Here is a 15732-nt window from a genome sequence, read left to right on the forward strand (position 1 = left end):
CAAGTTAAACAAGCTACTTACCTTCCCAAGTTAAACAAGCTAGTTACCTTCCCAAGTTAAACAAGCTAGTTACCTTCCCAAGTTAAACAAGCTAGTTACCTTCCCAAGTTAAACAAGCTACTTACCTTCCCAAGTTAAACAAGCTAGTTACCTTCCCAAGTTACCAAAGTTCTCCTTAGGGGATCAATAAAGTATCTTTTTATCTTTATATCAGTCCTGTCTGTCTATTCTATCATCTTTTTGAGACATCCATCATCTCAGTAAAACCACCGCAACTAACTAACATTCACGCTTCATAGTCTATAGCCAGTTAATATTCCTTCAGAGGCTATAACCAGCTAATATTCCCTCATAGTCTATAGCCAGCTAGTATTCCTGTTCCACCCTGTCTGACGGTCTTGACCATAGTGAACTATGTTGCAGGGAATGGCGGATGGAGAGCTGTGCTTGATAGACAAGGAGGTATCAAGGTGATCATCGCAGGTCCATTCATTGCTGTTCATGTTCAACTCAAGCCCATGTTCAGATGCTCCCGGGTTCTATGAGATGAACACCTGACGCCCTCTTCTTCTTCTTCTTCTGCTTCTTCTTCTCCTCCTCCTCCTCCTCCTGTGCAGCCTGCTGGACCTCCCTCTGAGTGTCTCTGTGACCTCACTGAATCTTCACTGTAACCGGATCCCCCGGATCCAGGGTTTGACCGCCGCCCGGCGCCTCCGACACCTCGACCTCTCCTCCAATCGCATCGCTCGCATCCAGGGACTCGAGTCCTTAGCCTCGCTGAGGACTCTGAACTTGTCCTGCAACGTAATTACCAAAGTTGAAGGTGAGCCCAAGTCTATCAGCTCATTTATGAAACTGCTGTTATTAACATAGTAGAATATCTAGCTCTTCATCACTGTCTCATGTAGTATTGACGATGTTTCCTTTGCTGTACATCAGGACTGACTGGACTTGTGAACCTGACCAGGTTAAACCTATCATATAACCACATAGTTGACCTCACAGGTGAGTCATATTAATCCAGCTTCATACCAAGTTCTACCTACCTGTCTGTCTACCTACCTACTACCTACCGGTCTACCTGTCTGTCTACCTACCTGTCTACCTGTCTGTCTATCTGTCTACCTACCTACCTGTATACCTGCCTACCTGCCTACTACCTACCTACCTACCTACATGTCTACCTACCTACATGTCTACCTACCTGTCTGTCTACCTACCTACCTGTCTGTCTACCGACCTGTCTACCTACCTACCTGTCTGCCAACCCCCTCCACCCCTACCTTAACACTGGAAAGCTTGAATAGCACATGAAGATGTTGCATAATTATATAATTTGAGTCCATCACCTCTGCAGGCTTCCTGTACCTCCATGGGGGGGAATACAAGCTGAAACACCTCAGTCTCCATAGCAACCGCTTGGACAGCATGAGTCAGCTGCTGCAGTGCATGCTGGGATTGCAGAGTTTGAGGGACGTCACTTTGAGTGCAGATGGCAAAGGCAACCCTGTCTGCAGCTCACCAGGTATATTGGAACTGAGTGAAGTGGTTTTAGCTCTTAGCCAGGTTAGCTGTGTTAGCCTGTGTTAGCCTGTGTTAGCCAGGTTAGCTGTGTTAGCTGTGTTAGCCTGTGCTGTGTCTCTTCTGTCCAGGGTACCGGGAGACGGTCCTCCAGGCACTGCCTCAGATCTCCAGCCTGGACAGAGTGGACCGCCTGGGGAACCCTGCTGCTCTGGGGGAGGACCATCCTCTGGACATCCCCGGGCTGGAGGACTATGTGGACTTCCTGCTGTCAGATGCTAGTGCTAATGAACTGGTAATAACTGGTGTTAGACTGACTGACTGACTGACTGACTGGCTGACTGACTGGCTGACTGACTGACTGACTGACTGACTGACTGACTAGCTGACTGACTGACTGACTGACTAGCTGACTGACTGACTGACTGACTGACTGACTGACTGACTGACTGACTGACTGACTGACTGGCTGACTGACTGACTGGCTGACTGACTGACTGGCTGACTGACTGGCTGACTGACTGACTGGCTGACTGACTGACTGGCTGACTGACTGACTGACTGACTGGCTGACTGGCTGGCTGGCTGACGTGCAGCTTCATCGATTACACACATCTGTTTGCTCAGAGCAGTGGTTCCCAGGCCCTACTTGGGTAATTGGGTAATACTTGGGTAATTGGAAATATTTTCGGGCCTCACCTAGATTGGTAGAATTAATTATAGGCTATTGTACAAACATAACATTTCCTTTACTACTAATAACAAGACACAAAGATCCAATTTTAGTTTTATATTTCATTCAAAAATGAACTATTTTGGCCACCATGAAATAATTAGGTCTCAAACCCAAATAATAATAATTTAAATAATATATTAATCAAAATTAGCTTCTTTTTTTTTCTGCTCCCCGTCTGCAGTACCTCCGCGTCCCACACTTTAGGAAACCCTGGCTCAGAGGAACACTGAGCCTGTTTGTATTGGACGTGTTTGAGCTCTGGTGAATATTCCTCTGAATAGATCCCTGCAGCTGACGCCCCCAGGGTTAGGGTTAGGGTTAGGGTTAGGGTTAGGGTTAGGGAGGGTTAGGGTTAGGGAGGGTTAGGGTTAGGGTTAGGGTTAATATCTATTCCTCTGAATAGATCCCTGCAGCTGACGCCCCCAGGGTTAGGGTTAGGGTTAGGGTTAGGGTTAGGGTTAATATCTATTCCTCCCTCAGATCCCTGCAGCTGACGCCCCCAGCGGCCCCCCTCCCCCGGGGGAGCTACGGGTGCCCAGGAGGGACATAGACAACACGTCGGAGAGTGAGAGTGACCGAGGGAAAGACGGCAGGCCGAGGACCAGGGTCATGACAGCCCGCCGCCGGAACAGCAGCGCCACGCCCACCAGGGAGGCCACGCCCACCAGGCCCAGCAGGGAGGCCACGCCCACCAGGCCCAGCAGGGAGGCCACGCCCACCAGGCCCAGCAGGGAGGCCACGCCCACCAGGCCCAGCAGGGAGGACACGCCCACAAGCTCTCTCAGGTGGGGGGGGGGGGGGGGGGTCAGCTTCATCTTAAGACCTTTGTGATCAAAAGTTATCAAATTGAGTTTTCACCAAACACCCTTGCCGTGGCGCCCCGCCAAATTTTGACATTTCGCCATAAAACACGAAGTCCTCATAACTCCTACATACATTATCCAATTTGTCCGATATATCTCACTCTTCATGACGGTTCTGTCCTGAACACATCTACGTGTCAGTATTGCGTCATACTTATAGCGCCACCTATTGGTGAAACAGGAAGTCCTCAAAACTCCTACATACTAGGGTTGCAAAGGGGAGGAAAATTTCCGGTAAATTTCCGGAAACTTTCTGGAGATTTTCCATGGGAAGTTAAGCTCAGGAATTAAGGAAATTTTGACTTTTTTGTAGCCTATAACAGCTTTTTTTCAACAATTTTTTAATTTAATTTTATATACTTATTTTAGGATTTTATCAATTTTTCATCCAATTTGGTGGCCAATTGACCCTGACTTAGTGTCCAGTTACCCCCTACTAACTGTTGAGGATTCGTCACACAACCCGGCCGGTCACCAATGTGACTGACTCTCAGCTCACAACCGTGATTCCAACACCAGACAGGATTGCTGTTGTGTGATGAACTCTCAAGCCGAGATTAAACTAACCATCCTTGGGGAGCGGTGGCCCTATAGGCCCCTCCCTCTGGGATCGGCTATACTCGGATCTGGCGAGACCACCGGTTCCCGGTGGGCAGCTGCACTGGAACACCATGCATTAGACCGCTACACCACCGCACACCCCTATAACACCACCATTCTGTCTGAGCAAACTCCCTCCTGTCCTCATGGAAGGGGATGTCTAGTGGAGGTCAACTCCCAGGCTGGTCCGCCAGAGAACTCTAGAGAAGTTCTGATCCAGAACCTGCCAACCTCTTACACAGACGTGGGTTCAGCCCGGTGAACTCTAGAGAAGTTCTGATCCAGAACCTGCCAACCTCTTACACAGACGTGGGTTCAGCCCGGTGAACTCTAGAGGAGTTCTGATCCAGAACCTGCCAACCTCGGCCCAAGGCTGGTTCTTATCATTGCTTTTTCAGCTGTTCCAGTCAGTGTGCTTTATGTTCCGTGCAGCGATGGAGAGAGCGGCCGACTGAGAGGTGTGAGGTGTGCAGCGGGCCCCCGGAGGAAGGCCCCTGGGGGGCCGGTCAGGAAGCGCCTGGACACGCCCCGGGCCCTGGGGGACCAGAGAGCCACGCCCCGGGCCCCGGGGGGCCAGAGAGCCACGCCCCAGGCCCCAAGGGACCAGAGAGCCACGCCCCGGGCCCCGGGGGGCCAGAGAGCCACGCCCAGCGCGGAGGAGGACACCTACAGGGTACGGACGATGGCCAGGCCGCTAGCGTGTGTGTGTTGAGTCAGGTAGTATTAAAGGCTGAGAGTCCCAAGCAGGCGATTGTGAGCGTGTGTGTGTGTCCCGAGCAGGCGATCGTGAGCGTGTGTGTGTGTCCCGAGCAGGCGATCGTGAGCGTGTGTGTGTGTGTGTCCCGAGCAGGCGATTGTGAGCGTATGTGTGTGTGTGTGTGCGTCCCGAGCAGGCGATCGTGTTGGAGAGAGACCGGGAGAGAGAGCAGCGCTGGAAAGCAGAGCAGGCGATGAGGAGGCTGGCGGAGCAGATGAAGATGCTGCAGAGAGAGACCAGCCAGGAGAGAGACCTCCAGAACATGGCCCTGCACACCACCGACAGGTCTCTCACACACACACACACACACACACACACACACACACACACACACACACACACACACACACCTCCCTCCCTCCCTCCCTCCCTCCCTCCCTCCCTCTCCCTCTCCCCCTCCCTCCCTCTCTCTCTCCCCCTCCCTCCCTCCCTCCCTCTCCCCCCCCTCCCTCCCTCTCCCCCTCCCTCCCTCCTTCTCTCTCTCCCTCACTCCCTCTCTCTCCCTCACTCCCTCTCTCTCCCCCTCCCTCCCTCCCTCCCTCCCTCCCTCCCTCCCTCCCTCCCTCCCTCCCTCTCCCTCCCTCCCTCCCTCCCTCCCTCTCCCCCTCCCTCCCTCCTTCTCTCTCTCCCCCTCCCTCCCTCCTTCTCTCTCTCCCTCACTCCCTCTCTCTCCCTCCCTCCCTCTCCCCCTCCCTCCCTCCCTCTCTCTCTCCAGGTTGAAGGAGCTGCTCCTGAGGGAGCGGTCCGAGGGCTCTGGGCTGCGGGTGCGGGTGGAGGAGCTGGAGGGGCGGAGCCAGCGCCTGACCCAGCAGCTGGAGCAGGCCTGCCAGCGGGAGGACCAGCAGCAGGGGGCGCTGCGCAGCCTAGAGGAGAGCCTGGCCCAGCGGGAGGCCCTGAGGGCACAACAGCAGGCTGCGGAGGTAGCTAGCTAGGCCAGGCCAGAGTCGTCTTATCACCAAGAACAGGAAGCACGGTCAAACTCTCATTTGGCTCATGTGTTTTCATGCAGTATTAATGAAAAACACTATTCAGCAATATTTACTCTGAGCCACGGACAATCCCATGACCTCTGACCTGTGCTGTTGACCGATTAGCTGAAGAAGCAGCAGGATGTGGAGCGCCGGGCGGCGGCCCTGAGAAAGGAGGCGGAGCTCCACAGAGCCCTGGCCAATCAGCACAAAGACAAGCTGCAGCAGCTGCAGGAGCTGCTGGCCTGCCGGGAACAAGCACACAGGTACAGGGGGACAGGGTTTACTGCGTGTAGAATAGTAGGTGCAACATCGTTCCTGTAGATACGATCCCACGTTACTGCAGGCGCGACCTTTCACCCTGCTGATCTGGCACTGGAGGTACTGCAGTAATCTGAGGTGTGTTCCTTAAAGGTTTGACTGGTGAAATGGTACGACCCTGGTGGATGTTGATGTTGTTGATGTTGTTGATGTTGTGTTCCACAGGAAGGAGCTGGAGTCGCGTCTGGCGCCCGGCGGGGCGGAGTTCTGCGAGGCGGTGGCGAGGGAGGTGCGGCGTGCGGAGGAGAGACACGCCCAGCGGGAGGCGGAGCAGGAGGAGCGTCTGGCCGAGGCCAAGCAGCACTACGCCGCCCTGGAGGACGAGTTCCGCATGGCGCTCACCATCGAGGCCGCGCGCTTCACTGAGGTCTGTCTGGACAGCTGGGCGGGAGACCTGACTAACGAGGCCTCCATCACTCACACAGGCTCCAAGAGGGTTAACCCTAACCCTAACCCTTCCATCACTCACACAGGCTCAAGAGGGTTAACCCTAACCCTAACCCTTCCATCACTAACACAGGCTCCAAGAGGGTTAACCCTAACCCTAACCCTTCCATCACTAACACAGGCTCCAAGAGGGTTAACCCTAACCCTAACCCTTCCATCACTAACACAGGCTCCAAGAGGGTTAACCCTAACCCTAACCCTTCCATCACTAACACAGGCTCCAAGAGGGTTAACCCTAACCCTAACCCTTCCATCACTAACACAGGCTCCAAGAGGGTTAACCCTAACCCTAACCCTTCCATCACTCACACAGGCTCAAGAGGCCTGACTAACACTGAAATAAGGTCTTGATCAGAAAATTACGAAAGCTAAACTTGAATATGGTTGATTGGGAGTGTTAAGCAATCAATTATACATATCTTTTAAACTACACGAAAAGGTTTCTTGAGTGTGTTGTGGAATGTCTGGCTGAGTGAGTAGTCCTGCAGGTGAGTAGTCCTGAGTGAGTAGTCCTGAGTGAGTAGTCCTGCAGGTGAGTAGTCCTGAGTGAGTAGTCCTGCAGGTGAGTAGTCCTGAGTGAGTAGTCCTGAGTGAGTAGTCCTGCAGGTGAGTAGTCCTGAGTGAGTAGTCCTGAGTGAGTAGTCCTGCAGGTGAGTAGTCCTGAGTGAGTAGTCCTGAGTGAGTCGTCCTGCAGGTGTTTCTCCATCTGTTGTTTGAAGGTTAGAGTGAGTAGTCCTGCAGGGGTTTCTGAGTGAGTAGTCCTGCAGGTGAGTAGTCCTGCAGGTGAGTCGTCCTGCAGGTGAGTCGTCCTGCAGGTGTTTCTCCAGCTGTTGTTTGAAGGTTGGAATTCAGGGAGAAGCCTTCGCTTGTCCCAAGTCTGCAGATATTAGAAACCTCTTTGTAGAATGTTAGTTCAGAATTCCATCTGGATCAGTTGGTAGAAATGTCAGATTTCCTCATACTCTCTGAAATTCTATCTTCTTTTCAAACACTAATGCATTAGGAACCACTTAGACATGTCGATTCTTTGACTTTGACCTTCAGCAAAGTGTGTTTTAAGGAGCGGCAAATGAATGGTGGATTAGGACAGACAGAGCTTCTAGATTGACAGCACTTTCAGTCATCAAGTCTCGAAGGTGACGTTGATTGCTGAAAGTGCCGACGCCAGATGTACTTCCTGAGTGAGAGGAGAACAGGAAACGATGCCAGATGTACTTCCTGAGTGAGAGGAGAACAGGAAACGATGCCAGATGTACTTCCTGAGTGAGAGGAGAACAGGAAACGATGAAAGATGTACTTCCTGAGTGAGAGGAGAACAGGAAACGATGCCAGATGTACTTCCTGAGTGAGAGGAGAACAGGAAACGATGCCAGATGTACTTCCTGAGTGAGAGGAGAACAGGAAACGATGCCAGATGTACTTCCTGAGTGAGAGGAGAACAGGAAACGATGCCAGATGTACTTCCTGAGTGAGAGGAGAAGAGGAAAGCTGCTCTGCTCGTGTCACCAGAGCACCAGGATCCAGGTCCACTGTTCCAATCCTCTAAATGCCTCCTTCCTTCCTCCCTTACATGAGGTAACATCTCATTTAATATGATAGGATGAGTAGAAGCAGTCCAGTCCAGTCTATTCCAGTCCAGTCCAGTCCAGTTAGTCCAGTCCAGGCTCTCCCCTAACCCCCCACCTCCTTATCCCTCTGTCTCTCCCCTAACCCCCCACCTCCTTATCCCTCTGTCTCTCCCCTAACCCCCCACCTCCTTATCCCTCTGTCTCTCCCCTAACCCTCCCTCTCTCTCTCTAGGTGAAGGATGGATATGATCACTCCCTTGTCTCTCTCTCTCTCTCTAGGTGAAGGCGGGGTGTGATCACCTCCTTGTCTCTCTCTCTCTCTCCTCTCTCTCTAGGTGAAGGCTGGGTGTGATCACCTCCTTGTCTCTCTCTCCTCCCTCTCTCTCTAGGTGAAGGCGGGGTGTGATCACCTCCTTGTCTCTCTCTCTCCTCCCTCTCTCTCTAGGTGAAGGCGGGGTGTGATCACCTCCTTGTCTCTCTCTCTCTCCTCCCTCTCTCTAGGTGAAGGCGGGGTGTGATCAGCTGAGTGCGGAGCTGGCGGAGGTGAGGTCAGCCCTGAGCCAGTCCCAGCAGAGAGAGGAGCGTTCTGGGGCGCTGGTGCTGGAGCTCACCGCCATGGTGAAGGAGCAGAAGAGTCGCATCGCTGAGCTCATCAAAGCCAAGAAAGACGCTGTGACAGAGCTCAAGGTAACAATGTGATGGCAGAGCTGAGATATGTGGGTTTTCAGGAACCTTAACTAGCAAAAGCTAGAAAGATACCTGTCTAAAGCTGACAAGCTACCTGTGTCTAAAGCTGACAAGCTACCTGCGTCTAAAGCTAACAAGCTACCTGCGTCTAAAGCTAACAAGCTACCTGTGTCTAAAGCTAACAAGCTACCTGTGTCTAAAGCTGACAAGCTGCCTGTGTCTAAAGCTAACAAGCTACCTGTGTCTAAAGCTAACAAGCTACCTGTGTCTAAAGCTAACAAGCTACCTGCGTCTAAAGCTAACAAGCTACCTGTGTCTAAAGCTGACAAGCTACCTGTGTCTAAAGCTAACAAGCTACCTGTGTCTTCCTCGTTCTCTTTACCAGGCTGAGAGAGGTTGAGAGGAAAGCCTTAGGGACATGATGAAATATCAACTCCTGCTGTCTCTAAGTCTGTCTGCCTCCCTGTCTGTCTGCCTCCCTGTCTGTCTGCCTTCCTGTCTGTCTGCCTCCCTGTCTGTCTGTCTGCCTCCCTGTCTGTCTGCCTGCCTCCCTGTCTGTCTGCCTCCCTGTCTGTCTGTCTGCCTCCCTGCCTCTCTGTCTGCCTGCCTCCCTGTCCCTCTGCTGGTCCCTCTGCTGTCCCTCTGCTGGTCCCTCTGCTGGTCCCTCTGCTGGTCCTTCTGCTGGTCTCTCTGCTGGTCCCTCTCACCTCTTCTTCCTTGTCTGTGCGTCAGGCTCGCCTGCGTGTCCTGGAGACGGGGGCGGAGCAGGACGGCCGTCTGGGCCTGCAGCTGGAGCTCCTGAGGAAGGACAAGTCCCGCCTCCTGTCCCAGCTCACGGCTCAGGAGTCTCTCATCCACGGCCTCCGGGCGGAGAGGAGGCTCTGGGGACAGGAGCTGGCCCAGCAGGGTAGGGGCTCTGGGGACAGGAGCTGGCCCAGCAGGGTAGGGGCTCTGGGGACAGGAGCTGGCCCAGCAGGGTGGGGGCTCTGGGGACAGGAGCTGGCCCAGCAGGGGAGGACCGCCGGACCACCTGCACACATGCTGACCTGAGCTGGGTCCTTGTATCAGTGAATTTCATTAAACTTCATTAAACTGAGCTGTGACACGAGCAACGAGCACTGATCTCTCAAGAGCGCACAGTCTGTCAGTTTGGATATGGACTGTTTATGTAAATAACCTTATAACAGGGCGTATAATGCTAAATACCAAACTAGTCCTTTAGTCCTGTAACTTCACTGCCATCTTGTGGCTATTTTAATACACAGTCAATAAATACACGACTCTCTATCTCAAAATGTCATTGTTAGTAATTCATTAGTGTAAGTACTTTACATTTCATAAATATAATTAATAATATAGTTCGCTAGTGTAAGTACATTCCATACAATCTGCCTGTTTATTCCTGGAGGCCCTCTTTCATTCTGTATCTTCCAATCACATCCTTGATACTTCTGTTATCACCAGTTATCACCCCTCCTTTTGGTCAGACGTCCAAACGTCCAGTCAGGTGTCCAGTCAGGCGTCCAATCAGACGTCCAGTCATCCTGACTCCTCCCCCTCCTGCAGGCGTGTCGTTGGCCCAGGACCGCGGTCGTCTGGAGGCCAGGATCGAGGTTCTGTCCACTGAGCTGGAGACGCAGAAGAAACAGAACGAACGAGACAACGACGCTGTGAGGATAAAGGCCAAGGTCATCGACGACCAGACAGAGACCATCCACAAGCTCAAACAGGTACAACACTCAGACACAGCTACCTGACCAGACGAGACCATCCACAAGCTCAAACAGGTACAACAACACTCAGAAACAGCTACCTGACCAGACCCAGACCATCCACAAGCTCAAACAGGTACAACAACACTCAGAAACAGCTACCTGACCAGACCCAGACCATCCACAAGCTCAAACAGGTACAACAACACTCAGAAACAGCTACCTGACCAGACCCAGACCATCCACAAGCTCAAACAGGTACAACAACACTCAGAAACAGCTACCTGACCAGACCCAGACCATCCACAAGCTTAAACAGGTACAACAACACTCAGAAACAGCTTCCTGACCAGACCCAGACCATCCACAAGCTCAAACAGGTACAACAACACTCACAAACAGGTTTCCGTAAACAATGTGCCTGCCAAGGTAACAAGCATAAACAAATATAGACTTTTTTTCAGAGTTGTTTATTATCGTCATACAGTGACACACCACACACATGCAATGGGCAGAGACACAAGAAACACGCACACACATACACACACACACACACACACACACATGCTGAAGCAGTTGCAGATGAAATTTGTCCTCTGCATTTCTCCCATCCAAGCTGTCCTCCAGGGGCAGAAGGAGCAGTGGGCAGCCAGGGACCAAGTCCCAGTGCTCAGTCCAGGTCCTGGTCAGGGACAGGACTGAAGAGCATCTGTTCTTCTACATGTTGTTCATAGGGGTTCTATGTGGAGGGAACCCGAGTGAGCACGGGGAGAACATGCAACCTGCACAGAAGGAACCTGAAAATGACCTGGACATGTAGCAGTTAATCCTCCTGTCTCTTCCTCCTCCCCTCCCTCCCTCCTCCTGTCTCTTCCTCCTCCTGTCCCTCCCTCCTCCTGTCTCTCTCTCTTTCCCTCCTCCCGTCTCCTCTCCCTCCTCCCCTCCCTCCCTCCTCCTGTCTCTCCCTCTCTCTCTCCCTCTCTCTCTCCCTCCCTCCTCCCCTCCCTCCCTCCTCCTGTCTCTCCCTCTCTCTCTCCCTCCCTCCTCCCCTCCCTCCTCCTCTCCCTCTCTCTCTCCCTCTCTCTCTCCCTCCCTCCTCCCCTCCCTCCTCCTCTCCTTCCTCCTATCTCTCCCTCTCTCTCCCTCCCTCCCTCCCTCCTCCTGTCTCTCCCTCCCTCCTCCCCTCCCTCCTCCTGTCTCTCCCTCTCTCTCTCTCCCTCTCTCTCTCCCTCCCTCCTCCCCTCCCTCCTCCTCTCCTTCCTCCTATCTCTCCCTCTCTCTCCCTCCCTCCCTCCCTCCTCCTGTCTCTCCCTCCCTCCTCCCCTCCCTCCTCCTGTCTCTCCCTCTCTCTCTCTCCCTCCCTCCTCCCCTCCCTCCCTCCTCCTGTCTCTCCCTCTCCCTCCCTCCTCCCCTCCCTCCTCCTGTCTCTCTCCCTCCCTCCCTCCCTCCCTCCCTCCCTCCCTCCTCCCTCCTCCCTCCTCCCCTCCCTCCTCCTGGTCTCCCAGGCCCTGCAGGAGCGGGAGGAGCAGGTCCGGAGGGTGCGTGAGGAGGGTGTCCAGGCCCAGAGGAGGCTCCAGCAGCAGCTGGAGGAGGAGACGGCCCCCCTGGGGGAGCTCAGGGAGCGGCTGGACACGCTCAGCCTCCGCAAGGACCAGCTCAAGCAGCAGCTGGAGGACAAGGAGCTGGAGCTGGACAAGGTCAACAGGGCCTACAGGTAGCAGGCTGTGTGTGTGTGTGTGTGTGTGTGTGTGTGCGTGCGTGCGTGCGTGCGTGCGTGCGTGCGTGCGTGCGTGCGTGCGTGCGTGCGTGCGTGCGTGCGTGCGTGCGTGCGTGCGTGCGTGCGTGCGTGCGTGCGTGCGTGCGTGCGTGCGTGCGTGCGTGCGTGCGTGCGTGTATATAAGAGAGAGAGAGAGGCATGTCTCTGTCTGTATGTGTGTGTTGTGCGTGTGTGTGTGTGTTTTTAAGAGAGAGAGAGGTGTGTGTGTGTGTGTGTAAGAGAGAGAGAGGTGTGTGTCTCACTCTAATGAAGGCGTGTCTCCTCCCCAGCGCTTCCAATCAGAAGTGGCGGGGGAAGGCGGAGCTTCTGAGCCGGCTGGAGGAGCAGGTGAAGCGCATGAAGGAGAGCTTCGACTCTAAGGAAGCGCTGCTACTGGATGAGAGAGACCGCGCCTCACAAGCACATCAGTACGCTTCAACAAATGTCATTTAGATACATGCAAGTTGATAGCTACAGTAATAACACTGATAGCTACAGTAACTAGAAAGTACATTTCCTGGAGAAAATGTGAGGTGGGCTAGCTGCTGCAGCTGTATGTAACAGCTACTGCTAGAACTACTACGGACCAGGCAATCTCCATGCACCCACCGGCGAAGACCGTGCGTCTCTAGCCCACTCAGGGGCTGAGTTGTGGGGTCTGTGGTGTGGACAGTGGCATGGTGGTGAGACTCCGCCCCCTCAGGTCAGAGCCAGTCGGGGACAGTTTACCCCTCTCCGGGCCACCTACCTGACTCCACCGGTGATGACCATGTGTTTCTAGCCCATTCAGGGGCTGAGTTGTGGGGCCCGTGGCGTGGATAGTGGTGTACTGATTAGGCTCCGCCCCCTTGGGTCACAGCTAGTCGGGGACAGTACAGTGACCTCCGGGCAATTTCCATGCATCCACCATTGAAGACTGTGTGTCTCTAGCCCACTCAGGGGCTGAAAAGTGGGTTCTGTAGCGTGAATAGTGGTGTGGTGGCGAGGCTCCGCCCCTTTTGGTCATAGCCAGTCAGGGACGGTGTACTCCTCTCTGGGCTACCCACCGGCCCCCACCAGTGAAGATCATGTGTCTCTATTCCACTTTCCCTCTGCTGAGTTCTGTGCTACCACATTAGTTATAAAAGGGTGCCTGTACCTTTAAGAGAGGCTGCACATGCACACAAATTTAAAAAAAAAGCAATAGCTGCCACCACTCTAATCCCAACTGACACTGATCCTAGACATGGTCCACTGCAGACAGCTCTATCGCAAAAACTATACATGTTACAGCTTATATATTGACACCATAGGAATCCTGAGAACTTGCAGAACATGTTCATGTATAATATGTCTGTGTAGCTTAAACACTATAGTAGCCATGGCGACCAGTTAGAAAAAAGGTAAAAATGCAAAATTAGCAGCTCAAAAGGTAGTGTGGGCCCATACATTTCAATGGGGAGCGCAGTTGCCGAGCAAATCGTCATACAGCGAAAGCTATACGTCACACAGCTTAGATACTTACATTGTACGAATAAGCACAGTTGTGTGAACATTTTGATGTATAATAAGTGTGTGAGCTGTTAAAACTGTAGGAGTGCCAGCAGTTTACAAAATGTGTGAATATTTTCAAAGCAACTGCTGCCACCACTCTAAAAACTAAGTTTCTGAACATTCCAAAAGCAGTTTCAAGCAGTTTCAATGGGACAAAAAATAGTTTAAAAGTTAAATTTCTAAAAAACTATAAAAAATATCCAAAATCTGAATGGATCCGTTAAAGAGCTAAACATCGCAAAACATTTTAAAGTTTGAATGAAGTTTCTAGCACAAAGTATGAAGAAGTAGTTGAGGGCCAAAAACTGGGGAGAACTATAATAAAGAAAGAAAGAAATAGTGGGAATATAACAAGTTGGGCTAACTTCTACAAGCTAGCCCACCTAATAACACTGATAGCAGTAATAACACTGATGGCTACGGTAATAACACTGATAGCTACGGTAATAACACTGATGGCTACGGTAATAACACTGATAGCTACGATAATAACTGATAGCTACGATAATAACACTGATAGCTACGGTAATAACACTGATAGCTACGGTAATAACACTGATAGCTACGGTAATAACACTGATAGCTACGATAATAACACTGATAGCTACTGTAATAACACTGATAGCTACAGTAATAACACTGATAGCTACCGTAATAACACTGATAGCTACGGTAATAACACTGATAGCTACAGTAATAACACTGATAGCTACGATAATAACACTGATAGCTACGGTAATAACACTGATAGCTACGATAATAACACTGATAGCTACAGTAATAACACTGATAGCTACGATAATAACACTGATAGCTACAGTAATAACACTGATAGCTACGATAATAACACTGATAGCTACGGTAATAACACTGATAGCTACAGTAATAACACTGATAGCTACGGTAATAACACTGATAGCTACGGTAATAACACTGATAGCTACGATAATAACACTGATAGCTACAGTAATAACACTGTTCACACTGTGTTTGTGTTTGTCCTCCAGAGCTGCAGTGGAGAAACTCCACAACGTTGACGACGCGTTCCGGAGGCAGCTGGAGTCGGTGCAGGCATCCCATCAGGCCGAGCTCCTGCAACTGGCCAATGACGAGCATAGACAGGTGGAACAAGCCAATCAGAGAGTGTTTCAGGTTGAGGAGGAGATGCGGCAGCTCCTGGAGGAGATGGAGAGCAAGAAGAGGACGGCGGAGGAGAAGATGATCCGTCTGGCCAGCGTGCTGAAAGACTTCTAGCCTCAGTCAACCAGGCCTTGTGTTTATGACACAGCTGGGCTCAAAAGCTGGGACAGTAACAGTAACCTACTTTAAATTAACTGATTTTTAATCAATATAATTGTGAATTAATGGTGAATTAAGAACAGGTTTGAAATTCATTTTTGAGGAAATGTGTAAATATGTTTTATTAAGTTATTAAAGTGTATCATGATTTGACAACAGTGAATTAAATCTGTGTTAACTTTTAGTTTGATTTGAGTGTGTTAGGTGGTGGGCTGAATGCGTATTTCATGATCTTCATCCATAGAGAAAAGTTTTATCTATGATATTAAGTAATTCTAATATTAGTTGACAGCTCTGGTTTGATCATGGATTTTCATAAACATCTTCTAATCGTCTGGCAGATCAGGCACATTGCGGGATCTCTCTAGTTGATAAACCAATCAGAATTCATGTATAGCTTAATTAGGACCCCAAAATGTAAATACTGGATGTGTGTCTAGCAGTATTTTTGTACAAGTTCATGACAAAGAAGACTACACCGGGGACAGACCGTTTCACCCCTGAAAGATGTGAAAGTGCCATGACCATCAACAGCACAGTGACTTACAGATCAGGTATCAGCTCGCTAACCACAACACCAAGCTACATTATTATTATTTATGTATTTACTTAAAATGATCCCCGTTAACTGATGAATAGCACCAGCTAGTCTTCCTGGGGTCTGAAATCACCATTCCTCTTCAACATCATATACTTCATATACATCATGTATATATGCATCATCACATTCACCTCAATTGTGTTACATTCAAGTGTTTTTGCAATCATTCATCAAGAAACAAGGACAATACATTGTACAAAACCAACACTGGACTATTGATCAACTGTTTAAGTAATCTATTTTATATGGTTTTTAAATGAGGACTTGCTATTAGATTATTGAAGCACATTTCCTACAAACGTAGCACAGTGCTCCTCATAACAGAATAATGTAAAATATACACATAGAGAGCAATACAATAGT

At 51.0% G+C, this 15732-nt stretch overlaps 1 protein-coding gene across 1 annotated transcript; it reads left to right on the top strand.

Annotated features, from left to right (window-relative positions):
- Nucleotides 1–426: 426 nt before the first annotated feature.
- lrrcc1 (leucine rich repeat and coiled-coil centrosomal protein 1) lies at nt 427–14784 on the top strand (the record flags this gene model as incomplete). Its single annotated transcript, XM_084457758.1, has 17 exons — nt 427–470; nt 618–823; nt 940–1005; nt 1358–1525; nt 1653–1816; nt 2738–3042; nt 4153–4393; nt 4614–4762; nt 5193–5397; nt 5572–5711; nt 5932–6133; nt 8283–8468; nt 9201–9375; nt 10035–10198; nt 11686–11894; nt 12227–12364; nt 14477–14784. The coding sequence occupies 17 exons, from the start codon at nt 427–429 to the stop codon at nt 14721–14723; spliced, it is 3009 nt and encodes a 1002-aa protein (XP_084313884.1). The 3' UTR covers nt 14724–14784.
- Between the last annotated feature and the right edge of the window lie 948 nt (nt 14785–15732).

This window comes from Borostomias antarcticus (assembly GCF_949987555.1).
Source record: "Borostomias antarcticus genome assembly, chromosome: 24".
Taxonomy (NCBI): Eukaryota; Metazoa; Chordata; class Actinopteri; order Stomiiformes; family Stomiidae; genus Borostomias; species Borostomias antarcticus.